Source organism: Balaenoptera physalus, assembly GCF_965194825.1.
Source record: "Balaenoptera physalus genome assembly, chromosome: 12".
Classification (NCBI taxonomy): Eukaryota; Metazoa; Chordata; class Mammalia; order Artiodactyla; family Balaenopteridae; genus Balaenoptera; species Balaenoptera physalus.
In genome coordinates, this window is record NC_138897.1 from 78842399 (window position 1) to 78868718 (window position 26320).

A 26320-nucleotide genomic window follows, 5' to 3' on the forward strand; every position below is an offset into this window, starting at 1 on the left:
CCCAGCTCTGTCGCAGCGGCGCGGTGCTAACAGCGCCACCTACCGGAACCCGTGGGACCTGCAGGAGGTCAGCGCGCAGGCGCAAGGGCGGTGGGGCGCGCTGCCCGAAGATGCAACGGCATGAACCAAAGGAACCCATCAACGAGCCAACTAAACCCAGGGAATGGAATCCTCCTCCGTCCTCCTATTAAGCTTCTGTAAATGATGATCATTGGATCAACACTGAACGATTAGCAGCCAAGCGCCTGCCTGGGCAGTTTCATTGACTCTCAGTGAGCTAGGAACTGTTAGTATCCCCATTGTACGGATGAGGAAACTGAGACTCAGAGAGGTGAAGCGATTTGTCCAAGGTCACTCAGCTGATAAATAACAGAGCCAGGACTCCAACACTCGATACATTGCCATACGCCCTTCATCACATACCAAAAATATCCATGCAGTTTTATTTAACACTTACGAAGACAGCTTACTACGTTGCGGACACTTCTAATTGCTTTACAAATAGTAACTTTTTTCCTTTTTTTTTTTCTTTCTTTCTTTTTTTTTGGCCATGCCACACAGCTTGTAGCATCTTAGTTCCCGGACCAGGATTGAACCTGGGTCCTCGGCAGTGAGAGCTTAGAGTCCTAAACACTGGACCACCAGGAAATTCCCTACAAATAGTAACATTTAATTTAAGCCTCACAACCTGTGAGATGGGTATTAGCAAGACCCCCGTGGTACAGAAAAGGAAACAGAGGCTTTTTTATGGAGAAGTGAGCTTCAGTTCCTTGTCTGTAATGGAGATGTATTAAGACGGATTTGAACTATTGCTTATGAGGTTTAACTGAATGCAGCAACGAGTGAGTGAAGAGTCAGCCGTTGTCAAACTTTTGGGCTCGCTCAGGTTTCTGTGGACCATCATGTTAACCTGGGTTACATCCGGGGCTTCCCACAGTGGGAGTGTCCTGGCAGGATGTGTGCTGGAAGGCGGGCTCACTCTGTCCGCTGGCACCGGAGTGGGCATGGCTGGGGGGAGATATGGAGTCAGATGTGAACTCCCAGTGCCCCCAGTCCTGGCAGGATCACCCTAGCCAAGTCCTCTTGAACCCCTGGGGGGTTCAGTTTCTTCATCTGATAAATGGTGCTCCTGATGCCCACATGTCAGGGCGCTTGTGAAATGATGCATATGAAGCACTTGTGCAGGGCCTGGTATACAGCTGGTGCTCAATGTGTTCCTTCCTCCCTGCCCCGGGCAGAACTCAGTCCCACTTTGACAAGGATGAAATGAGAAGGCATAGATGCACTGCTGGCTTTGTCTCTGGGGTCAAAAACCCAAAGGGCTCCTGGGGCCAGGCAGGTACCAGGACTGAAGGAGGCTCTCCTGGGAATATTCTGACCTTCCACAAAGAAACTGCCTTCCCGGTCTCACTGTATTATGTTGAAAACATGAAGAAAAGCTCTTTTTAAAAAGGAATACACAGAATTTTACAATTTTGTTGGCAGAATTTTATAACCAAAGGGAAAAATCCTAAAAAGCAGTTAGAGTTTAGAAAGATCAGTGGCATTCCTACTATCAGCAACCTTAGAAAATATAATAAAATCAGAGACAGCAAAAAACTTAGTTCAGGCGTCCAACCCTTGGCCACATCAGAGGGAGCCTTCCGAACTGGATATCCAACTGACTGTGCGCAAGACCCTTGAAGGCGTTCCATAATTTTCAGGGTCAAATTCAAATCCCTCACTGGCATGATGTCTCATATACACACAGCCTGCTCTGGGTCAAGCCATCAGGACATTGCCTATGATTTGCAGTGTCCCCTCCTTCTCCTCCTCTACCGGGATCCTCCCAACCCCAACCCTTCCATAGAGGTTCAGTGTCATCCCAGGATGTGGCCCCCCCCCACCTGTAGCCCTAGGCTCCCTCTGGGCACTGACCACTCTATATCATCACTGGTGATTTACTGGTCCATCTTGCCCACTAGACTATCAGTTCTGTAGGAGCAGGAATGAAGTAAAATATTTCCTTCTACATTTAACCCTAGTAACAGAAAAAGCATCAGCCCACAATAAAGCTCAAATAACCAATGGTCACAGGGTTGGGGAGGCAACAGGGATTGGTGGGGACTGAGGCAAAGTGGAAAATATATCCACCCACTCCTCCCATCCAGCCAAGGGGGCAGTCATCTCTCAGCTCCTGACAGGCAGTCTGATTTTTCAAAAGAAGCTAGAAATCAAGCTTTTTCTGTGACATGTCCCCAGTTTCTCAATGTGGCAACCAGTTCTATTTTTTTAAACCAGAAATAGGACCTGGAGGCCAGAAAACAGGTCCTTGACTTATCCCCAGTTGTAACCTCTGATCCAGAAAGAACGGGAAAAAAAAAAAAAAAAAAAAGAATCAAGAACCAAAACAGCACACCAATGTGATTCCAAAATAGAGATTTATTTATTAAGGATTATTTAGTTTCCACATAAAAATCACCAATCGTTCCTCACTGGGTTTTTAACACATATCAGTTCTTTGGGGGTTGCTCTGTTTGCCCCAACACTTTCAAAAATACAGCTCTTTTTAGCGCCAGGAAGGACAGTTAAGGCAGCAAGGCATGTTCTTGGGTTCATCCTCTTCCCCTTGAAAGAATACACATGGTAGGTAGTTTCTTAGGTTGGAAAAGCTGTCCCTGAAGAAGATAATTATGGAGAAGAATGCAAATACAGTCATCTATGGTCAATTATTTGTGCCTGATAGCTTTAAAATAACCCTCCCCTTGGTCATCAAAGGCTTGCTGGTTGGTTTCAGCTATAAAAACACTGTCTAGCAAAAGACAGTAAGAAAGAGCAGGCTCTAATGACAGTGCTGTGAGGTTGGGCTGTGCAAACCACGGAGAACACACGCCAGTTTGCTTTAAAAAAATCCCACAATAGGGGCCCTGTATAATTTCAGATCAAACCCCCTCATGGTCCTTAAAATACCCCAAACATCACTCAGCCAGATCCTCAGGACACGCGCCTATTTTTAAAGTGAGGAGTCTGACACCGGTTCCCCCAGAGTCACGCTCCGCATGGGGTGGTGGTGGGAAACCAAAAAAACCCGAGGACTTGATTTATTAGAAACATTAATCAATTTTTATCACACTGAAATGAAGGCATAAAGTCAGTCTGTGCTGTCATGAAATTCGGAAGTGAGATCGTTATTTATTGCTCCAGGAGGATAGACCCCAAAAGTGACTTTTAAAAGAGCAGGGCCGGTCCCCTGCAGACCCTGGTCCGTCTCTGGGCTGCTCTGGGGGGCGCCTCAGGCTGGGGGTGGCCGGCCGGCTGGATTCACAGTGATTCGGGTTTGCCTGTTCCTGCGGGGGGCTGTGGTCAGGGGCATGTGGCCCGGGGTGCCCGCTGAGGGTCTGGCCTACACCTTGTAGTTGAGCTCGGCATTCATCTTGGTGTACATCTCGTAGATGACGTCGATGGTGGCCGTGTAGTTGACCAGGAAGAGGCGGGTCTTCTCCAGGCATTCCTCTTCCGTCACGTTCTGGCCCTTGGAGAGTGCTTTGAGGAGGTCGGACTTATAGGGGGCCGCGTACAGTGCTGCCTTGAGACGGGTGAGAGGAGGGTGCGCAGTGTTAGCGGAGGTGGAGATCCTGAGCCACCGGGCCAGGCCCGTCGGGGTTCTGGGAGGGGACTCCCCAGAGGCCCGTGCTGGGCAGGGGTCTGTGCTATTCGTGGTGCTGGATGGGAAAGGCCAAGGGGGATGTGTGTCCCCTTCTACCCCGGTGAGAGACAGCAGGAAGCTTTGGGGACAGACAGACCTGGGTTCAAATTCCAGCTTGTGCCGCCGACCAGCGGTGAGCCTTGAGCAAGTTACTTAGCCTCTCTGAGCCTCAGTTTCCTTATCTGTAAATGGGGATAATAATGACACCCACCCAATCGGGCTGCCTTTGTGAGGATTAAGGAGGTCACGCAAAGTGCTCAGCACAGCACCAGGCACACAGCAGGTGCTCGGTGTGGATGAGCCTCTTCCCGGGCGCTCCCTGCCCTGGAGAAAGTAAACAGCTTCCTCCTGAGACCCCACCTTTCTGAGGCGGGGAGAGGACGGCTGATCTGTGCTGTTCCTCTTTTGTCCTTCAGGGGGTGATACTTCCCTAAATTTCAGGGCTTCCCTGACAACTTGAAAAGTCCAGAGAACCAGACATACACAGAATTTCAGAGCCAGAAGGAAAAGGATGCAACCGGATAAAAAGCTTAGGCTACAAGCCTTTCGAGAAGGTGAGGAAATTACAAATAATAACGTTATCATTAGGAATCAAAATAGAAATAGCTTCAATTTGCTGAGTGTAAACCACATGCCAAGCATTTTATACGGAGTAACACGCTGACTCTTCACAATGAGACTGTGAGGCAGGGCCTATTTTATACCCATCTGCAAGATGAGGATACCGAGGCTCAGGAGGTAGAATCCCAGCTGCCCATTTCTCTTACTGTGTGACCTCTAGCAAGATCCTAAACGTCTCTGGGCGTCAGTTTCCTCATCTGTGAAACGGAGGCAAGGACAGCACCTCTCGGTGCATTTGTGAGGCTCGCCCTCCACGGGCAGCCCGCCAGGCCAGGCATCCAGGACGCATGGTTATTACTGAGGTGGTGGTCGTGAGGCCTTCACGGGGGAGCGGGGGGCAATGCTCTGCCGGGGGTGGTGGGGGACAGGGCCCTTGCGGCACCCACCCAGGATGAGCACTGTCCCCAGCCCTGCCAGGGCAGATGGCCCAGATGTGGCCCTATTTCCTGCCTGGATCCAGCAGATTCCCGACCCAGCCTACCCTCGACCTGTGCCACGTGGGACGGAGACCAGCCCTCAGATGCCGGTTCTCACGGGAGTGAGGAACAGCGGGTGGTGGGAGCTTCAGGAGGAAGGGCGGCCACGACAGTGTACAGGGCACCCCGAGGGCTCTCCACACCTCCCCAGTGGACCTCTCCCAAAGCCAGGCTGGTGCTGAAGGCCTGTGGCCATCATCACCCCAACACAAGTCACCAAGGGCCTCGTGGGCCAATGTTCTTTCAGCAGACGCCCCCGTGGGCACAGGGGCCCTTCCTCCCCTCCCCACCCCAGAGCGAGGGTCCCAGCTGAATCCAAGGGGCCAGTGAGGCCAGCCCACCATCAACCTGACGGCCTCAGTCTCTGCCCTGGTTCCTCCCATGGCCTCCCAATCAGGCCCCTCATCAGAACCACCACGGAGCATCTAGGAAAATGCCCGCCACGCGGCAGGGGTCCTTCGGAGCACCAGCCTCACCCCAGATGGACAGGGGAGCCCTTCCTGAGCCGGGGCGGGAGGGGGGCGGGGACCGCAGCTCCAGGGCGCGGGGCAGAGGGCGGGCCCCGCGAGCCGGTGGTCCTTCCGGGCCTGCGGGGCGGCTCACCTGGAAGATCTTCTGCACGATCCAGCCGTGGTACTTCTTGAGGGCCATCTCGTAGGCCTTGGTGGCGTTGACGCGGACGAGGTTGGGGTGGTTCTCATCCCGCTCGCCGTCGCAGATGCTCTGGAGGAACACCTGGATGAAGCGCAGGCCTCTGCAGCCGGAAGGGAGACGGCGCTTCAGCGCCCCGCACGCCCCCGTCGGCACCACCCACCAGCGCCGCACGCGGAGACCCGGATGTGCTCTGTATTAACCTCCCACAGTGAGCCGGGGGGGGATGGACACCCCAAAGGGGGTGATGATTCCTCTACTGTCATGTGTCTACAACAGCTTCCATGTAACGTGACTCCCCGGCTCACGTCACATGTCCCAAGTACCTCGTCTATACCAGGCCTAGGGCTAGTCCCTGTTGGGCTGTAAGGTCTATGAGGGCAGGGTCTGGGCCTGTCTTGCCTATTTCCATGGCCACATGGCCATCACTGCTTGAGGAATGAAGCCAGTCAGTGCAGGGTTGAAGCTACAGCTCTGGTCCTCAAAGGGCTCAGGGACCATAGACCAGGGACATGCTGAGAACACAGGCGAGTTTGACCCTGTGGGTTCCCCGCCTCCATCACTGCCTGAGCCACCGTCTGCATCCTCCAATGGCCACTTGAGCCCTTCCTCTGGGGTAGAATGATGCTTCAAGAGCCAGAAGAAGGGTGTGGGTCATGGCAGGGTGACCAAGTTGAAAATCAGATCAGTACTAGCCCTTTAATCCACATCATTTCATCTGCTCCCCTCAGCCCTGTGAGACTAAGTTCAGCATGATCTGCCCACTTCACAGAAGGGAACACAGAGGTACCCCAAAAGCTCAAAGGCCGGGATGTGAACCCAGCCTGTCTCACTCCCCAGCTGGGGTCCTCTGCTCCCTCCCTGCAGGGCGGTAGGATTCAGGTTGGGGGGTTCTTAGGGGCAAGAGTTCTGGGCCCGAGGACTAAAGGAATAAAAGTTAAGCTTTATGACCTATGAGGTGAAGGGAAATCCTCCATGCTTGGATCACAACCCTCAACCATTGGGGATCAGCCTGGGGTGTGGAAGCGAGCTCAGGGTCCAGTCCCAGCCCTGCCCTGGCTGACCACCTCTCCTGAGCCCCTGCCTCTCCCAGCCCAAATGATCCCCCTCTGACCAGCAGCTGGGACGATTCCTTCTCAAGCCCCATCTTACCCTGTTGCCAATGGGCTTCATGCCCCTCAGTGGCTCCCTAGCACCCCTGAGGAGGCTGGAACTCATCCTTGTCCAATCCCATCTCATCTTTCCCTGCTCCTGCCTTGCATCCCGGGCCCTGGCTAGACCAGATCTTCCTGGAGGGGCAGATATGCTGTGCCTCTCCTGCCCTCCCAAGGCCTCTGCAAGGCCTCTTCCTCTTGGAACCCTCCTGTTCAGTCTAGGAGACCCTGCTTGGCAATCCTCCTCCAGGAAGCCCTCCCTGATTTCTCTCTGCTCCAGGGTCTGATATCCAGCTGTCAGTATCTGCCCACCAGCCTGACCCCTTGCCCAGGCTGTGATACCCTAAGAGGGACCATGCCTCTCCAAGCATCATCCCATGCACCCGGCACCATGCACAGCACACAGCAGGTGCTTATTATATGCTCGATTTGTTGACATCCACCGGCTCTCCCAGTCACCTGGCTCTGCCCATGTCTGATCTGGACACAAACAATCTAACTGATCTGAACGTCACTCTCTGGCTTGCTCTTCCTGAGAAACCTACAAAACCTGCCAATGGATAGACCCAGGGGCTTTCCTTATTCCAGGTCTGTGATTCTCTTGTTGACAGACAAGAGTAGGTAGCTCAGTGGGGGCGAGTCATAAAATAGGGCATAAGGTTGTTAATTATAGCCCATTTACCCCCTGATGCCCACACAGGCCACACCCTCCAGGGAGCAGATTCTTCCTGTTTCACCAAAGAAGTGCATGGGGGTGGGGGTGGGGTAGCTTCAGGGAATGGAGAGAGAGACAGGGGAAGAGCGCCTTTCCTGGCTCCTGACTCCAGGCCCCAGAGAAAGGGCAACATTGGGAACATCTGTGGGGCAGAGAATGGGTCCCTGGCTTCACAGCTGTTGCCAGGGACTGTGCAGTTTGCACAGCTAAAGGAGAATTCTGGAGCTGGTAGAGAGCAGCGTGAGCTCAGCAAGCAAGCTGCCTGGCCTCTCTGAGCCTCAATGGCTTCATCTGTAAGATGGAACAATTGTATGTGGCTCCAAATATGTGCTCTGAGGACAATATGTATCACGGTTACAAGCACTGTCAACTCTGGGGTAAGACTGTCTGAGTTCATATCCCATATCGGGGTATCCTGCCCCCAGGCCACAGGACGAATTTTGTGCAAATTAGAGTTCTTTGTCCTCAAGATGCTGTATTTCTGTCAAGAAGCTGTCATAATATACAAATCTACCATGTGTGTGATGTGACCGGCCCTAGACGGAACATCTTTGTGCAGTGTACAACCTGCACAACTGTGCTCAGCCACTCAGTCCCAGCACTGCCCCTGTGCCCTGGGCATGTGATTTGGCCACCAGAAGCCCCAGCGGCCTCCTCTGGGAGATGGGGATAACCACACCTAACTCACAGCACATGAAATGCGATTGGGTGTCTAAACAGCTTAGCACAACGGCCAGAGTACCCGCCGGCTTGCTATGCCTCTGGTGGGGCTGGAACAAGCAAGGAAGCGTCACCATCAGGCTGGCCTTGGCCCCCAGGGTGCTTTTTCTCTGTCACTAACTAGCTTTACACAAGAAGAGCACCTATGTGAAAGACAGGAAGTGCCCGTCCTGCCCCATCAGAGCAGACACCGTGGGGCAGTGGCAGGGTTGGCCGTCCCTCCTCTGCAGAGCAGGCCTCTGGGCCCACCAGCCACATACACCCAGCCACCCAAGCCCATCACCTCTTCAGCCACATCAGCGCCAGTGTGGCCCCCACTTTGGGCCACTCGGCTCCATACATTTCCTTCTCCACCTCCAGGATGTTCTGCAGGGTCCGGAACTTGGCCGGGTTGTTGTCATACACAGCTTTGATTTTCTGAAACGGAGCACACAGGGTTTCCCCCTTAGGAAGGCTGCCCCCACAGACGGCTGCCGCGTGCTGGGTGGAGGAGCGCCCCGCCAGAGCCTCGCTCTCCTGCCCCCCAGCGCCAGGACCTGCAGTGGGGCTTGTCAGCGGGGCTTGTCATGACAGTAACCATGACTGTTCGCATTTACAGGACTTGCGAAGTACTTTATGGGCACAGCCTCATTTGATCCTCACGGCAACCCTGATGCTGCTGTCGTAATTCCAATTTGCAGATGAGGAAACTGAGGCTCAGAGAGGGGAAATGACGTGCTCAAGGTCACATAGCTGGTGCAGGTGCGAGCGGGTTCCAGCACTGGCCAGGCCCCAGAGTCCACGTTCTCCAACCACTACTGACAGCGCCTCAAACCCCAAGCATCTGAAGTTTCGCTTTTGTGGACAAATGGAAATAGGTTCTTAGGATTCTGAGATGTCCAGGAAGAAGGCTCCTGAGTTGGAGCCAGGCAGTTTGGATGTGAATTCCACCTCTGCCACTTCCGTGCTATGAGCCCCTCAACAGCTCTGAGCCTCAGCTTCCTCGTCTATAAAATGGGGATGATGACACAGACCCAGCCTCAGAGTGGATCCTCATGGGGGAGGGTCAGTTGCTGGGGGATGCCGTCTGGAGCTCTCAGCATTGGGGAAGGGAAGGGCAGGGTCAGTGCACCTGTTGACCTTGGAGTTTATTTTTTGTTTGGTAGAGTGAATACAAGAACCAGTAGGTTCCTTCTCAGGTCAACCCTCCAGACTGTGGTCCTAGTTTGGCTATGACCGGATGGCATGACCGCAAAGAGGACCAAGAACCTGGAGCCCCAAGTCAGAGAAGCTGGGGGCCAGGCCCATTTCCACACCTCCTTCCTGTTCCTCAGCCTGGGGAACTTGCGGCAGGGAGCAGGGCACTGGTGACGGGGCGGGATTACAGAGTCCTGATCTGGGTACCGGGGCTGCAGGGCCAAGTACGTACTGTGATGTTGCCACTTATGTCCAGCTTGATGGGAGTAAACACTGGGGAGCCGAGGCAATCTGGGGACAAAATAAGAAGAGAGATTTAGATTCCCAACGAAGGTGATATTCAGGACCTCCATGGGCCATGGGGACAGGAGGGGAGGTCACTTGGTGTGTTTAAGGAAAGGCAGAGCTGTTTGTTAAGTGTTAAAATGGTTCATGGGCAATTTGGAGTGCTGGGCTCTGAGTAAGACCAGTTTCTTACTGCAGGACTTGTCAGAGCCTTTAAAATACACCTGGACTAGGACTTCCCTGGTGGTCCAGTGGTTAAGACTCCGCACTCCCAATGCAGGGGGCCCGGGTTTGATCCCTGGTCGGGGAACTAGATCCCACATGCTGCAACTAAGAACCCACATGCCGCAACTAAAAGAGGCCGCACATGCCGCAACTAAGACCTGGCGCAGCCAAATAAATAAATAAATACTAAAAAAAAAAAACAACTGGACTATCTAGGGGGCAAACCGTTTTGTCCACAGCACCCTCTCTTCCTAAGACAAAATGTTCTATATTTGCACCGTCTAACATGGGCCACATGTGGCTATTGAGCACTTGAAATGTGGTGAGTGTGATCGAGGAACTGAATTTGTAATTTGATTTAACTTTCATTCATTTAAATTTAAATAGCCACATGTGGCCAGTGGCTACCAAATTGGACAGCACAGTGTAGAGTATCTTGCAAAACTAATACGCTAAGAAACCATCTTGGCTGACAAGGCAGAGGCCACTAATGAACCAGCTGGCCAGGAGGCAGCTCGAGGAATCTTACGAGCTGGAAGAAGAGCTCGTTCACCAGCTTCTTTTTTCTTTTTTTTTAAATTTTTATTGGAGTATAGCTGCTTTACAATGTTGTGTTAGTTTCTACTATACAGCAAAGTGAATCAGCTATACGTATACACATATCCCCTCTTTTTCGGATTTCCTTCCCATTTAGGTCACCGCAGAGCACTGAGTAGAGTTCCCTGTGCTATACAGTAGGTTCTCATTAGTCATCTATTTTATACATAGTACCCATAGTGTATATATGTCAATTCCAATCTCCCAATTCTTCCTACCCGCCTCATTCACCAGCTTCTAAGGAAAAAGTGAGCTGGCGACCCAGAGGCCCCACCGTTCTGAGACTCTTTATAAGAGCCCAGGAGAACCCACCAGGAGTGGAACTCTGGTCACTTAACAGAGCTCGATGAACTGGGGATCCATACCCGCTCTGCACACACTGGCAGTGTGGGCTTGGTCATGTCCCTTCTGCTCTCTGAGCCTCAGCTTTCCCATCTAGCAAATGGGCCAACAGAACCGATCAGAGCAGCTGTGAGGATGATGTGAAACAACCCACTTCCAAGACACATATTTTGTTCACCTCTGGAATCAGAATGTTCTTAATTGGAGGCGTTTTTCCTGTCTTGGCGGTTCATAAAACAACAGAGCATTTTAAAATAGGTGGCACCTTTGAGTTGATGAAATGTGGACCTAGAAACTGGCAGTGCCTGGAACTCAGGACTCCATGGGAAATGTGAGCTGACTGTGGACTGTCTCTCCTCCTTTCCCTCCTCTGTGATCCCCCAGCAGGCTGTCAAGGGGACCAGAGACAGCCCACGGGTCAGAGCTCCCTGCTAAGGGCTGGGCAAGGAGGAAACACATGGGGAAGGGCCGGTTCTCTCCTGAGCAGACTCAACAAGGACTTCACCTCAGAGCCTGAAGACAGCTGTGCTTCCCCAACACCTCTCACCGTCCTCGATACAGAGCCCAGGGGGCAAAGATGCCCAAGCAGGCCACAAGTGGGTACCAAACCCACGGCGGGGAAACACCAGCGCCAGCTCCCCCTTGTCCGCTGGCCAGGCTGGGGCCTCGGTGCGCGTGCCAACTGACCGCATAGGGGCGGAGGACTGGGGGAGGGACACCTGTGGGCTGAATTCCACCCAAGGTGACCCAGCACACCTGGCCGGCCATCTGGAACATTCTAATCGCAGCCGTTGCAAAAAAGGTGCATTGGGGAAACAGCATTGGACGTTATAAATGAAATACCCCAAAACCCAATGGAAAGAAGGTCGCGTAGAAATCCAGACACCCTGGGTTTGAATCCAGTTGAGCAAGTCTCCTGTGCCTCAGTTTCCTCACATGTCAAATGGGGCAGAAGTGGTACTTATTTCATAGGGTTGACATGGGGATTAAAATGCACGCGCTAAACGCATTTAGCAGAGTGGCCAGCACAGGAACCCTCAGTGCATGAACTGTGACCATCTTTATGACTTTGTAGCGTGACCAGCGCCAGGCTCCACGGTCCAGCAAATGTCACCCAGGCTCGGAAGGCACCAGGTCCTTCAGGACCTCCGCTGAGTGGGAACACTGGGCCTGTGTCCCCTGCCACCTCTACTCTCCTGCTTCCCAACTGAGGCCCTCATGGGGCCCGGGGCGGCTGCCTTGCCCTGCTGCAGGCCCCCGGGCACAGAACCCTCGGGCCGAGAGGTGAGCCCACCGCTCTCAGCTACCAGCCTCTCTCACGCCTGTGGGAGCACATCTCCCTCCACGGGGCTACGCTGGACCTCCCCCGGGGTGGCCACAGGAGCTGCTCCGAGCTGCTGGGTGGGGGGATGCAGGCTGCCTGTCCCACCTGATCCCGGGCGCTCTGGACTCCCAGGTGGACCTGCCAAGGGCATTAATGAGGTAATGATTCCACCCACCCTTTCATCTTCCCTGATGTATCGCTGACCTCATCCTGCAAGGCCAACCTGGGAGGCTGTGCAATTTGCTAGCCCTGCAACGTGTTCTCTCCCAGGACATTTACCACTGACTCCCCCAAAGGACAACGCATTCCAGACTTAAAATAAGAATGCAGGAAATTACTGGCGGTCCAGTGGTTAGGACTCAGCGCTTTCCCTGCTCAGGGTAAGGGTTCAATCCCTGGTCGGGGAACAAAGATCCCGCATGCCGAGCGGCGTGGCCAAAAAATAAATAAATAAAAAGAAACCTCCTTTAAAAAAAAAAATAATAATGCAAGACAGCCAGGACTCTCCACCACTGGAGACTCTTCCCCTCTTGACTGTGCAACCAAGGGTCACAAATTTCGAGCCTCACAGGAGCCGGGCAGGTGCCATGGATGGGGAGCATAGGGACTGGCGAAACCCTTCCAAAGGGGGGCTTCCCTGGTGGCGCAGTGGTTAAGAATCCGCCTGCCAATGCAGGGGACACGGGTTTGATCCCTGGCCTGGGAAGATCCCAGATGCCGTAGAGCAGCTAAGTCCGTGCACCACAACTACTGAGGCTGCGCTCTAGAGCCCTCGAGCCACAACTACTGAGCCCACGTGCCACAACTACTGAAGCCAGCGCGCCTAGAGCCCGTGCTGTGCAACAAGAGAAGCCACCACAATGAGAAGCCCGTGCACCGCAACGAAGAGTAGCCCCCGCTCGCCGCAACTAGAGAAAGCCAGCACGCAGCAACGAAGACCTAGTGCAGCCAAAAAAAAAAAAAAACCCTTCCGAAGGGATGGCCAATGGCTTCACCTCCACATCTTTCAAAATGTATGTTGTCCAAAGACATGAGGTGGATTGATGGACGGATGGATGGATAGGTGGATAGACAGGTATGGTCAGGTATTAATGGTAGAATCTAGGTGGCAGATTCATGAATATTCACCGTAAAATTCTTTCAATTTTGCTGTACGTTTTATTTTTTATTTATTTATTTTTTTATGGGTATACTACTATTTTATTAACATTTAAATTTCACCAAGAGTTTGCTAGCCATTTGTTCAGATTTTTAAAGACAAAATGGGCAAACAGCTTTAAGGCTGCGATGTATTTAACACTGCACCATATATTCACCAACTAGACAATCGAAGGGGTATGACTATACCCTTAGGATCACCAAATACAGGAACAAGCCCTGGAATTGGAAGACAAACCTGCCCCGCCATTCAGGACTGAACAGAGGTCTTTGGTTGCTGACAGAATCTCCCCTTGACTTCAGACTTGAGACAAACCGAGGGAGTCTGTCAGTATACACAAACCACTGCCTTCAGTAACAGGATGGACTGGCCAGAGCCAATTCAGATTGTGGGGGCCAGTCTGAAGTGAGCAGGGTTGGCTGGAGGCTGGAAATGTCGCAGCTGAAAGCCAGCATCGGCAGATGACAGCAGCCGTCTTCTAAAAATCGCTGATTTCTACACAAGTTCCTAAGATGCTTTTCCCAAACAGGGTTGCTGTATGTTTAAAATTTTTCATATATAAAGTTGGAAAAGAATGTCAGACTTGGGACTTCCCTGGTGGTCCAGCAGTTAAGATTCTGTGCTTCCACTGCAGGGGCACGGGTTCAATCCCTGGTGGGGGAACTAAGATCCCACATGCCGTGCGGCTCAGCCAAAAAAAAGAACAAGAATGTCAGACACTTTTTTCTGCTCATAAAAGTCATACTTCTTCCTTCCACTTTTTCTCCAAGTCCACTGCACTGCTACCGTGATTGTGGTTCCACGTGTAACTCTGTTTTCCACCCATCCCTGCCATGGACTTGAGCTCAGAGAGGGCAGAGACCAGGGGGCCTCAGTCCCCCTCTGTGCCCCCCGCACCTGGCATGGAGCTGGACCCCAGCATGAACGAGGGGGCAGATAATAGGAAACGTGAATCTAGAGGCACATTTCCTGCCAGGTTCTTCTTCTAGCCACTTTCTTGTAGTGAAGATTGACCCAGTGCACCGGGTCTAAGGACGCACGCGACTAACAAGGCAGAGGCTATGGAAAGGGGCTTTGGCCTCAGTTTCCCCGCCTGGAAAGGGACCACCCCTGTAGAGTTGCTGTGATGGGGCAGGCGCCATATGTGCCAACTGAGGGCCCTGAGCCTGGCCGTGATTTGATTCCCACCGCCGGCTGATGTTCGAGTAAAGCCATCCCACGTCGGAGATGTGGAACCAGGGCTTGGCGACAGATCATCATCAACCACGCGTGGGTGGCTTCCGAGCTTTTCCCAGCGACTCAGGCCACTGGGCATGCATTTTAGACATGCACAGAATGTTATTCAGCTTCCCTGGCTCTAGAAACGGCTCTTTTATGGTTCTGAGTGCCCGCCCCACCCCGCGATGGCGGGGAGAAAGGCTTTTTGTTTCGTCTTCTCCCGACAGCGTGTCACTCGGGTCATGAGGCTGCCGTGGTTGGCAGGAGCCGGGCCCCAAGGCAGCTGTTCTTGTGCGTCGTGGCTACCATGCAGGGACAGAGCTTCTGCTCTACTGTAGGGTAGGATGTGGGGTCTCGATGGACTTCTGGAGCCAGTTGTAGAGCAGAAGCAAGAGAGGGGAGAGTCGAGGCCTGGGAGATGGACCCCAGCAGAGGGAGGTGGTGAGGCCGACCGACCCCGGAATCCACTTCCCCGCTGCATGGGGCCGGGGCGAGGGGGCGATTGCCGGCAGGAAAGGCGTCACTGTGTACACGCAGATGGGCACACAGGAGCCGGGCTGGCAGCATCTGGGGGTGGGCCGCCTGTGATCAGGGGAGGAGCACGGTTGTGCTCCAGAGCCCCGGTCCTGGGTTCGGCTCTCAGCTCTGGTGTCTGGACAAGTTCCTGAACCACGCTGGGCTCAGGCCCCTCCCTTTCCAGAGCCCTGAAGTGCTGGGCAAACAGGAGGCGCTCCAGGTAAGCTGAAGCCAGCTTCAACACGCCTCATGGAAGGCTCTGGGTTTATGTTTGCTTTGGCGCAGCCCGAGGCCGCCAGGCCCAGAAGAGCCAAGTGACTGGCCCAGGGTCACACGGCGAGAGTCAGGCACGCAGACACAATTAGCCAAGGCTGGTGCCACCACTCCCTCTAGCCTTTCTTTCTAGAACGTTTCTATCTGTGTGTGTGAACTCAACAGAAGCGAAAGGACTCTGACGGGAAAACCCTGCAATGATTTTAACCCCCAAGCACACTGTGGCCCAAGCCTTGAAACTCAAACTGGCCGCTGCTCTGGATACGACGCGACACGCTTCTGGAGGGTTGTCCAGCTCTACCTTTCCTACAGAGTGCAGCCCTGCCTCAAAATTATTACCTTTCTTGTTTTACCTGTTTTGCAGTTAACCCAAACTTGTTTTTCATTGTTGTCAGCCAACAGGCTCTTTAGAATGACACCCAGAACCTGCCAGAAGGGAAGGGCAGGGGGTGGGGCGGCACTCGGTCGCTTTTCTCATTCATCGTCTTACCTCCAGGGTGAAAGGAAGTTGTCTCAAAAACAAAAGAAAAATCAGGTACAATTTCACCATCTCGCTTCATGATACCAACTCTAATGGGCACGGATTCCAAACACAGTCAAGCCTTGGTTACCTGGAACACATTGGCAAATGGCCCCTTCTGTTTAGAAGACTTTTCTAAGCATGTACTCAACCCAAAAGACATAAGGAAAAGACCAATAAGTCTGATTACAAAACCCAGAAACCTTCTATATGGCATGGGGTCGGGGTGGGGGGAAATCCCATCACCAATCTAAGCCAAAGAGCAAACTGATTGGGGGAGGGGATGACCTGTGTAACAAATACCATAGACCAAAGACTGTCACCCCTAATGCGTAAAGAGTTCGAACAAATCAGTAAGAAAAAAACAACAACCACCTTATAGAAAAATGGACAATTAAAAGAAGAAAGGAAAAGACATTTAATCTCAATAATAAAAAGAAAATAAAACAGTGAAATATTTTCCATCTACCAAATTTTATGAATGTACCAACTTTCACATTCAGCCATTCTGGATGGAACTTCTCAAAATGTAACTCAAATGTCCCTGCTTTTGTACAGCAAGCCATTTGCAGTTTTCTAAACAGGGCCATCATCAAAAACAGGAATTATGATAAAAGTGTGACCCAGTGACATCACAGGCCCCCTCAACTCTTCTCTAAATGGCTCTACATGGTATGTTTTCAGGGATTTAGGACAGCTTTGTGTAGTTTTTTAAAAACTCCTCTTGTTTTCTCTGCAGTGCTTTGATTCTGCTAGATACTTGGAAAACAAATAGCCAACTTTGTCACCATTGCCTTCAAAATAAGAGGAAACAGGCACCAAGCAAGCATTCTGTGCATGACCTCTGTAACAGTTCTGCCCGGGTCTCTGTCATAGTTCAGATGGTTGAGATTGCCCAGACAGCAGAATTCCCCGTAAGCCAGCAGTCACCATATGCCACACAGAATCACATTCACTTCCTCTTTTTCTGGCCTCAGCGTAGTTGGAAAGCACCTGCCATCATGCTCTGAGCAAGCCCTCAGCACATATTTGGAAATTTCCATCCAAGCTGCCCCTCAACGCCTGCCTCTTCAGACAACCGTATCTTCCCACAGGTGATGTTCCCAACATTAGGCAAGAAAGTGACAGAATCGCCCCCGCCCTGGCCCGCCCTCTCATTTCATCTCAGGAATAATTTTCCTTCAAGAACAAAAAGCATTCCATTTTTAAGACGCACAGCTTCACTTTCAGCCTGTGTGATTCAGTGTGGGAACACCAGACCCAATCCATAAATACTTATTTGAAAAAGGAAGAAGAGGGTACCTGTGTCATGACTCTAGGAGCCTGGTTTGGGGAGGTTCTATTTCAAATTCAATTTTTTCTTTTCAATAGCTGGATAATAAGGTTTTGTTGTTAAACACATGGGACAGATTAACTTTACAGATCCTGGGTTACAAGGATCATAATGGGAGGCACTCAAATTACAGCTGATGGAGATGAATCATTTATTAATCCACGGGTATGTGGTGTGTGTGTGTGTGTGTGTGTGTGTGTGTGTGTGTGTGTGTGTGTGTGTGTGTGTGTGTGTGTGTGTGTGTGTGTGTGAGATGGCTCAGTCTGCAATAAGGCCTATTTTGAAGCATAAGAGCCCTGAGAATGCCCACCTTTCTAAAACTAGTCCCCATTCTAAATTCTACTATCCTAATATCTAAGAGAAAAGAATGTTTACAAAATGATGCTTTTAAAAATCACCCCCATGACATGCCAACTCTCTTTACCCAAAATTGACCCCTTTGGCAAAAACCAGCCTTCAATCGGGAATGCAGATGGGAAAATGATTTCTCTTACTTGCTGTGTGGCCTGGGAGAATTTGGTTAAACTCTCTGAGCCGCAGTTTCTGCATTTGTAAAATGAGGCTGATAACAGGCCTCACCTCATAGTTTCTGGCTAAATTTTTAAAAAAGTATTCTTTCTGATTATGATTATAATAACTATTATAATACATTATATCATCATTCTTTAGAGAAGAAATCCAGAAAAGAGTGATTCCAATGATTAAGAAAACAAAAGAGAAAGAGAGGAAGGGAGGGAGGAGAGAGAGGTAGAGAAAGAAGGTGTTATCAGTTGATTGATATGGGTAAAATTAACAGGAGCCCTTCAGTTATAAAATAAGGACCATGTATTCCTGACCATTAATGTCTGAGATCTCAGAAGGGAGTGGAGAAAGGAACTCGGGGGAACAGCAGTGCAGAAAGTGAATCATTTCTGAGCCAGGGGAAGTGTGAGCTGGCTGCGCAACGGCAGGGACAGAAAGCAGAGATTTTATAGGACCCTGGAGAGGGCTGATCCGTTGTAATGACTTTTAAAAGCTCAGATACAGTTAACACTGTAACAATTAAAAAAAAAAACAAAAAACCCTGTTACCAGTAACTCTGTAAGAATGTAACACAAGGAGTTAACATCCATCCAGGCCATTTTAAAACTGAAACAATGCAACCTACATTTCCATTCTAATAAGCTCATTGAAATAAGCACACTGCCAGATGGGAACTTACTTCCTATCATTTCCCCTCCCTGACAAACAGCTCAAAAAGGCCCTTTCTGCTCTGGAAGACTTGTGGCAGGGCTGGCCCCCTACAAAGCCCTTACTAGCTGTGTGACCTGGTCAAATCCCTTCACCACTCTGAACCTTGGTCTCCTGTTCTGTAAAATGGCACGAATTCCTCCTAATTCATAAGGTCATGATAAGGACTGGAAATGAGATATCGGCTAGTTCGATGCTTGGCACATGGGAGTCACTCAAAACAGGGGTTACGCTAGCTATGATGGGGTCATGCATTATATTTTACAAAGCCCTTTGTCACGCATTCTTTCCATTCCCTTTCAAGTCCCATGTTGGCTGGGCACCTACGCTCTGCCAGGCACATTGCTGGGGCCTGGGAGGCGATTCACAATGGGGCACTGTTCCTCCAAGAAGCCCTATGCGACAGACACCCCACAGATGAGGAATGAAACGGGGGCTGGATGAGCTAGCAGGTGACAGAGTGGACGTTCGGGTCTTTTCCCTCTTTCTTCTCCATCCTCTTCCCTCCAGGAGCAGAGGCCAGACCTCCGTCCCTGACCTCAGGGCCAGACTTTTCTGAACCCAGAGGATCAAGAGGATTTCATCCTTATCACTGGGGGAACAGAGCAGGTGGGCACCATTTGTCCATGCTCTGCACTGGCCTTTGGATGTTATAAGTGAGAATTGCTTCAGTAGCCAGGCGGCTCGGCTGGCCCCAAGCCCTGGCAGCTGGTCAGCAAGAGCCAGAGGCAGCTTCTTTTTGCAAGAACCTTGTTTCCCAAGGGCTGTGTGGCAAGAAGTGCAGATTCTAAAGGTCTGAGGATGTCTGTCCCACCTGTGCAAAAAGATGGAGTGATTCTGGGCATTGGGCGCCAACATCATTCGGGGGAGGCCACCTCCATCGGCCCTCCTGGGAGGCCCAGCTTCCCCCTTGTACAGTTGGGGCTGCAGGCTCAGAGAGGGGAAGCACTAGGGCATGGACACACAGCTGGGGCACCATGGAACCAGCACTCAAGCTCAGGCTGGCTGCTTGATGCCAATATCCATCTATCTAGAGATTTCGATTCATGGACTTCAGTGGACAATAGACCCAGGTTCAAAGCAACTTCTTCCCTCTAAGCCTCCAAAGCAGCCAGCTCACGGGCTGTTATACAGACGGACGGGATAAGACAACAGGGCCAGCGGCAGCCCTCTATACAGGTGTTACTTGGCTCTAACTTGGGCCAGGTGAGCTCATGAGTATGTCTCACCAGCACGCAGTAGGTGCTCCTCAAGGCTAATGAATCCTCACTCACTACTTGCAAACACACTTCCAATGGATGAGAGGAGTCTGCAGGCCGGTTCAAAATTGCAAAACCCATCGCTGAAAGTGACTTATCCACCGCCCTCCGCAAAGTACATTGTTTCTTCCTCCTAGAAGCGGTCTACATCCGGTTCCTACAGCATCCAGCTCTCAACAGACACTCAACCAAAATGATAACTAACCTGCTATTGGACGAGGGTTAATACAGTTTCTTGTTTCTCTTTCTTGGGATATTCTATACAAAACCAAAAATAAACATACATTTGTATCAACTTAAAAAACAAATACCAAAAAACTTGTGGTCCCAAGTCCTGAAAGGTGCTTGTTGCAATGGTAAGAACAACTTCTTAGAGGACAAGGGGTGTGGGTGAGGCTGGTCCCCAGGCAGTTAACTCAGTGTCCCAATTAAAGGAAAAACTGAGCTGTCTGGGGCCTCCCCACTGGATGACTTCCATGCCCCGGCCATCAGATCTGCGTTCAAATAGGCAAGAGATATGGTCCCAGCTTGGCAAGATGATTATGAGGCACGCAGCTCCAAGGAAACCTGCATAGCTGGTCTGGGGTTCCCAGCGTCTTGGATAAGCCACAGTGGAGCCAGCAGAGCTCCAGGACTTCGGTGGCCAAACAGGCTGGCTCCACTGACCAGACAGGAAGCCAGGAAAGCAGGCAGGCACAACAGCAAAAGCACTGCATAAGGAGTCCAGAGGCCTGAGTTCTAGTCTGGCTCTGTGGTCAATTGCTGGCTGTGTGACCTTGGGCAAGTCACCTAACCTTCCTGGCCTTGGTTTCTTTGGCTGTAAAACAAGATAATTCTGTGGCTCTGGGCTGCCATTCCCCCACTCCCCGCCAAATAGAGCTAGCATTGAACCAAAGTGATGCAAAACCACTCTTTCTGGGGCTACTCTAGGACTGTTTCGTGAGTGTCAGATATCTGTAAGGCTCAATTCTATGGACATCCATTTAATTAAGCTAAGAAGCCTGAAGGAAGTAAAATCACCCCTGGAATCTGGATCTCAAGAACCAAGAGGTAGAAATCATTACTTTCAGCTCCTGCATCTTTGGTTGCTCGCTAAACAGTGAGAGCAAACAGGTGTCACCTCATGCATCAATTCTAATAGACCTCGGAGTGGCCGAGGCTGTGTTTAGACTTAAAGGGGCAAAAAACAGCATCATGATTGATTATTAACGTCTGCCATGGGTACAGGATATGAGTTATGTATCTTAATTTGATCCTATATTTTAACTTAGAAAGAGAGAAGAAAGCAAAACACTTTTAGAAGAACCCAGAAAAATGGGAATGGAGCCAAAAGCATTCACTCGACAAACATCACTAGCTCGCCAAGTGCTAGGCACTGAAATAACTCAAAGTGTCAGAATGGGGTAGATTCCATGGGAGTCAGGCAAGATTTTCCGGATGAGGTGACCCCTAAGCTGATTCCTTAAGGATAAGTGGAACCCAGCCAGGTGAAAGGAAGGTGGTGGGCCAGAGAGGAGTGGTACCCCAGGCAGAGAAACTGACACGGGTAAAGTGCCAGAGGCAGATGATGGCATGGTACCCTCTGTGGGGCTGCAAGCCATTCAGAAAGGCTACAGCACAGATATCAAGGTGGGGTAACAGGGAGCCACTGAGGCTTCTAGGCAGGGAGTGGCCAGACTAAATGATTAAGCCTCTCCCTCCCCCTCCCTCCACCCCCCCCATCCTCCAATTGCAAATGCTCTAGAATAGCTGCATAATTGACCATAAAAGATGAGAGAGCAGGGCCTCACAGAAGTCAGCTGCAAACTGATCAGTCAGAGGTGAGATCCAATTACTGGGTCAAGGTAGAGAAAGAAGATGGACAAAGGGCTGACCTCTAAGTGGACGTAGCAAAACCTATACAGCTCGGGAGACTCAGGCTGGAGATATGGAAGTGTTAGCCCAGGATGCAGATGTTCTGAGCTACATCTGACCTGCAGCCCAAAGAATCAGCATTCATCAAGCCCAACCAATTCTGTCCCAAACCACCACCGATGATGGTTTAAGAAATGGGGTTGTGCTAACAGGTTAAAAGCCTTCACAGCCTTCGACCCAGCAATATCCCTTCTAAAAATTAGAAATAACCAAAGAAGTATGCAAAGAAATATATACAAGAATGTTCACTGTAGCACAGTTTACGGGAGCAAAAAAAAAAAAAAAGGAAGCAATGTAAATGTCCAACAGCAGGGGATTGGTTAAATAAATTAAGGCCACATTCAAACAATGAAGTTCTAGGCAGCTATGAAAAATGCTGACTGATGGGTAAAGGTGGTTATGCTATATTGTTGGGTGTAAAAAAGCAGCTTATACATTTCCCCTTAAACATAGATAAAGATATAAATGGGTTTGTAATGAAAATACTCTGAAATGTCAGCATTGATTCTCTCTTAAATAACAATAACAACAACAACAAACTGACTCAAAAGGTTGTGAGAGGATTAAGTGAATTAATCAACATAGAATGCTTAGCACACAGTAAATGCTCAATAAATGGCAGGGAGATTTTTAATTTATCATTTCTTCTTGCTCAATTTTCCTTTGAGAAACAGATCTTCCTTGCAGAATTAAAATACTTTTTAAAAACACAGCTTTCAGCCCTCTGCCCTATTTATATCAAGAGCGGTAGCTCTCAACCAAGGGTAACTTGGTCTCCCTGCAGATATTTTTGGTTGTTACAACTTGGGGAGATGGGGTGCCACTGGCATCTGGTAGAGAGAGGTCAGAGATGCCACTAAACGTCTTACAAAGCACAGGACAGACCCCCACCCCAAAGAATGGCCCAGCCCCAAATGTCAGCAGTGTCACGGTGGAGAAACACTGATTTGGAGGAAACTGGCACCGAATGCCTTTCAGACTTCTTGTGTCCATAATCCCAGGCCTGCTCCATTCCAGAAACACGCCACCCAGATCATCCAGGGGACCAGACGTTCCCAAGACCTAGGCAAAGCCCGTGTGTCAGAGCTGACGGCAGATCTCCATCGACCCCTGAGTGCCAGAGAAAAGCCACTGGTGGAAGCAACCTCCTAAAGCTTAAACCCTCAGGAGTTCCTCCAAGAAGAGCCTAATGCTTCAAAATGGATCATCACGGGGGCTTCCCTGGTGGCGCAGTGGTTGAGAGTCTGCCTGCCAATGCAGGGGACACGGGTTCGAGCCCTGGTCTGGGAAGATCCCACATGCCGCGGAGCAACTGGGCCCGTGAGCCACAACTACTGAGGCTGCGCATCTGGAGCCTGTGCTCCGCAACAAGAGAGGCCGCGATAGTGAGAGGCCACAATAGTGGGAGGCCGGCGCACTGCGATGAAGAGAGGCCCCCACTTGCCATAACTAGAGAAAGCCCTCGCACAGAAACGAAGACCCAGCACAGCCATAAATAAATAAATAAATAAATAAATGGATTATCACTTTTTTTTAATAGTGCTAAGAATTATCCTCTGTGGGCCAACCCACTGAGGCCTCTGTATAAATGGTGCTTCTGTCAACAGATGTGACGGCCCACAGCACCAGGCTCGCAGCAAAGACAAGGGTCTTTTGAGATCAGGGAAAGGAGGAGGGGGTGCTCAGCCGGGGCACCAGATCACCGCCAGCTCCAGCCGCCACCACCCCCTTCCTCTAAAACCGGCCCGATAATCGCATCAAATGAAGGAGCCCCCAAACGCAGAACTGATGGGCAACCTTGCTGAAGATGAGGGAGGAAAGGGCCACAGAGCTTAACTCGGGGTTTCTCCACCTTGAGATCCAGCTAACATCTGGGGCTGGATCAGTTCTTTGTGGTGAGGGCTGTGCTGTGCACTGGAGGATGTTTGCAGCATCCCTGGCTTCTACCCACTAGGTGCCAGTAGCACCTCCCCGTGCCCCTCACCACCCCGCCCCCCCCAAGTTGTGACAACCAAAAATGTCTCTAGATATTGCCAGATGTCCCCTGAGGAGGCGAAACCACCCTCAGTTGAGAACGACTAGCTTAAACAGATTCTGAATCCTTGTTCAGGGCAAATGCTCATAGAACCGAGGAGGGGGGAAAAACCTGTCACAAAAATCAACAACTCCTCAATGCTCAAACCAGATAGCTCCCAAGCTCCTGCCTGGAGAGTCAGTGTTATCTCAACACTGAGATACAGAAAATAAGAATGTTTTATACATTTAACAAGTTCTGACTGAGCACCTACTGTGTGCCAGGCACTGTTCTGGGTACCAGGGATGTAACAGTGGATGTAAAAGAGCCAGGTCTGAGAATCGTACAAACCAGCCAATGGCACTCACTCAAATACTACTCATTAATCAATCATCCACTCTATGAAGGAACCAAAACTGAATCCAGGAACTTGTATAACAACCACACACCTCCCCCTGCCAACAGCTAAGATCTATTTGGCACTTAAGGCCTCAGAACTTTACACACACCACCTCATTTACTCTTTGTCGCTAGCCTAGGAGATCAGCATGCCCATTTCACAGATGGGGATACTGAGGCTCAAGAGGTGGAGGAGGAGAGCATGCACACGACTCCACGTAGTCACAACCACCCCAGAGCCCATGGCACGGCACTTCAGGGACTACTGCCCACCGTGAGCCCTGGTCACCCACTAGGGGGGAAAGGGAGTGACTGCCCCGGGTGCCACTTCCCTTCAGTCCAGGTCAGTGTCAAGGTTCTGTCAGTTTGCAGGTTTCGGCTAGACTCTGCCCTCCGGACTGGTCTCTTCCTGCAAGGCCACCAAATGAAACAGCAGGGCGGGACGCTGGGCAAGCCCACATAGAAGAGGAAAAAGCACAGCTCAGGTTGCACCCTTTACTCAGGACCAGCAAAGCAACAGGCAGGGGCCGATGGTACTGTCTTCTGTTTCCCATTTTCCATCCAGGGTGTGGGCTGGGCTGAGGGATGGGAGAAAGGAAGGTCTGCAACCGGCTCAGTGCTCCTATGACCTCCCAGGGCATGACATATGGAGGAGGGATCTTTTTCTTTTGGACCCCATCCCAAGCACTCCATGTCTGATGTCGCCCCACATAGCAGCCCCCCTGTCCTGACCCCTGTTCTAAATGGAGGGAAAGCTTTAGGTGGTTCTCCCTAGGAAGGGGCCCCAGAGTTTTGCGACTCCGTCTCCAAAAGGACCCTCCTCACCCTGCCAGGCTTCCTGCCCTTGGAGTGGGGGTGGTGGGTGGTGTCTCTGATCTGGAATGAGGGAATTCTAAGGAAAGAAGTGTTCACAAGGTCCCATGAGGGATAGGCTGGGAGAATTTACAGAAAAGAGGGGGTTTATGAAATGGGGGGGGATTCATTTTAAGGGAGGGAGTTGAGAGCCACTCTGAAAGGGAAGAGGGGGATGATAGGGTGAGAGATGTTTTCGGGGAGATGGAGGATTGGGGATTTGGAAGAGTGGGGGTGTTTGTGGGGAGATGGACGACTGGGGTGCACAAGGGGGTGGAGAACCGCGAGCACCTGAAGGACATGTTGGCATGTGAGGTGTCTGGGGAGACAGAGGGTTGGGAGAGTCTGAGGGAGATGGAGGATTTGGGGATGTCTGGGAAGAGATGAAGGATGTGACATGTTCGGGGGAAAGAGGATTTGGGAGCGGGCCGGGATAGGGAAGATTTGGGGTGCTTGGAGAAAAAGGGGATCTCGGGTGCGTGGGGAATTAGGATTTGCGGTGTCTAGTTGAGGGATACTCGGGAGAAGGAGGATACGGGTGCGCTCTGGGTCAGGGCTGCGGGCCAGCTCCCCTCTTCACCCCGGCTCACCGAAGAAGGGCGGCAGGTGGGACACCGCCTCCAGGAAGGGCCCCGTCTCGATCTGCTTGTCCGCGGGCAGCGGCTTCAGCAGGTGCTCCGCCAGCAGCGCCATTTCGGGGTCGAGGCCCTTGGTGATGCCCCAGCCGCCGCCGCGGGCGTCCACGCCGCCCCCCGGGCCGCCGCCGTCAGCGCCGGGGCCGTCACTGCCGCCCGCCGCAGGCTCAAGGGACGCCAGCGTCGCCACTTCCGCCCGCGCCGCGCCCGCGTAGACGAGCACTCAGCGCCGCCCGCAGGCAGAGCGTCTAAGCTGCCGGACGCCCCGCCCCGCCCGTCCGCCCGTCCGCCCGCGCCCAATCCTCGCCCACGGCCGCGGACCTCAGCGTCACCATTGGCCGAGGGGCGGGGCTCGCCCGCCGGGCGCGAAAGCGCTCCGACTCGTGGATCCAGGTACGCCCAGGTGAGCCGCTCCCAGGTGAGCCGCTCCCAGGTGACCCATCCCCAGGTGTGTTACCTGCTGCCCCCGGCGTGGCACCCCCAGCCAGGCGGGCTGGCTCGGGCCGGGTCCTCGCCTGATGGGCGAGGTCACAACTCACAACACATCCACCAGCCCAGGTTACAGCCCAATCCAGCCAGCGTCCCTAAGGACATCTGTTTCCCCGTAAACAGAGCCCGTCCTCCAACAGCCCCCAGTGACTTTTTGGACACTGCTTTGGTCACAGTTCTCTTTGGCTACAACCATTGGGGACGCATAATTCTCCGTGAGTGATCCTATGCCTGTTGGACACTGCTCAAGTCACAAGTTAACTCAGCCATGCCTAACTAGGACTCCTGTTACCTGAAATCTGGGGTCGAGTCTGACTTCAACAGTCTGATATTACCTGATGCATTCAGCCCAGTTTACAATCCAACTCAATCAGCACCTGACAGGTGCGTGTTTCCTCAAACCTGACCTCAGCCCAATAGCTCAGAGCACGTGCCTGTCACAACCTGGAGCACACTTCACCTCAGCCACAACCCACCTAGATGCTTGTGTCCTAAAATCTAGCACACAGTTGTTGAGAGCTCCTCATTCATTCCAGAA

The 26320-nt window shown here is 51.6% G+C and overlaps 1 protein-coding gene across 4 annotated transcripts; it reads right to left on the reverse strand.

Annotated features, from left to right (window-relative positions):
• Window positions 1-2403: 2403 nt before the first annotated feature.
• GLTP (glycolipid transfer protein) lies at window positions 2404-25521 on the reverse strand. Of its 4 annotated transcripts, XM_082417604.1 has the most exons (7): window positions 23920-23939; window positions 19685-19737; window positions 9431-9489; window positions 8306-8439; window positions 5386-5536; window positions 3389-3565; window positions 2404-2657 (listed from the first exon to the last, which is right to left on the reverse strand). In XM_082417604.1, the coding sequence occupies exons 1-7, from the start codon at window positions 23922-23924 to the stop codon at window positions 2595-2597; spliced, it is 642 nt and encodes a 213-aa protein (XP_082273730.1). In that variant the 5' UTR covers window positions 23925-23939; the 3' UTR covers window positions 2404-2594. The 4 variants fall into 4 exon arrangements, with proteins under 4 accessions (XP_082273730.1, XP_082273728.1, XP_082273729.1 ...); XM_082417602.1 differs by lacking the exons at window positions 19685-19737; window positions 23920-23939 and adding an exon at window positions 25249-25521; XM_082417603.1 differs by lacking the exons at window positions 19685-19737; window positions 23920-23939 and adding an exon at window positions 15628-15736.
• Between the last annotated feature and the right edge of the window lie 799 nt (window positions 25522-26320).

What these genes read in the sequence shown, in the direction of transcription:
- GLTP (XM_082417602.1), bottom strand. Translation starts at nt 25,351, where the DNA reads ATGGCGCTGCTGGCGGAGCACCTGCTGAAGCCGCTGCCCGCGGACAAG. An exon ending in GCGCTGATGTGGCTGAAGAG is followed by an intron (nt 5,537 to 8,305) that starts GTGATGGGCTTG and finishes TTCCGGCTGCAG; the next exon opens with AGGCCTGCGCTTCATCCAGG. An exon ending in TCGTGCAGAAGATCTTCCAG is followed by an intron (nt 3,566 to 5,385) that starts GTGAGCCGCCCC and finishes ACCCGTCTCAAG; the next exon opens with GCAGCACTGTACGCGGCCCC.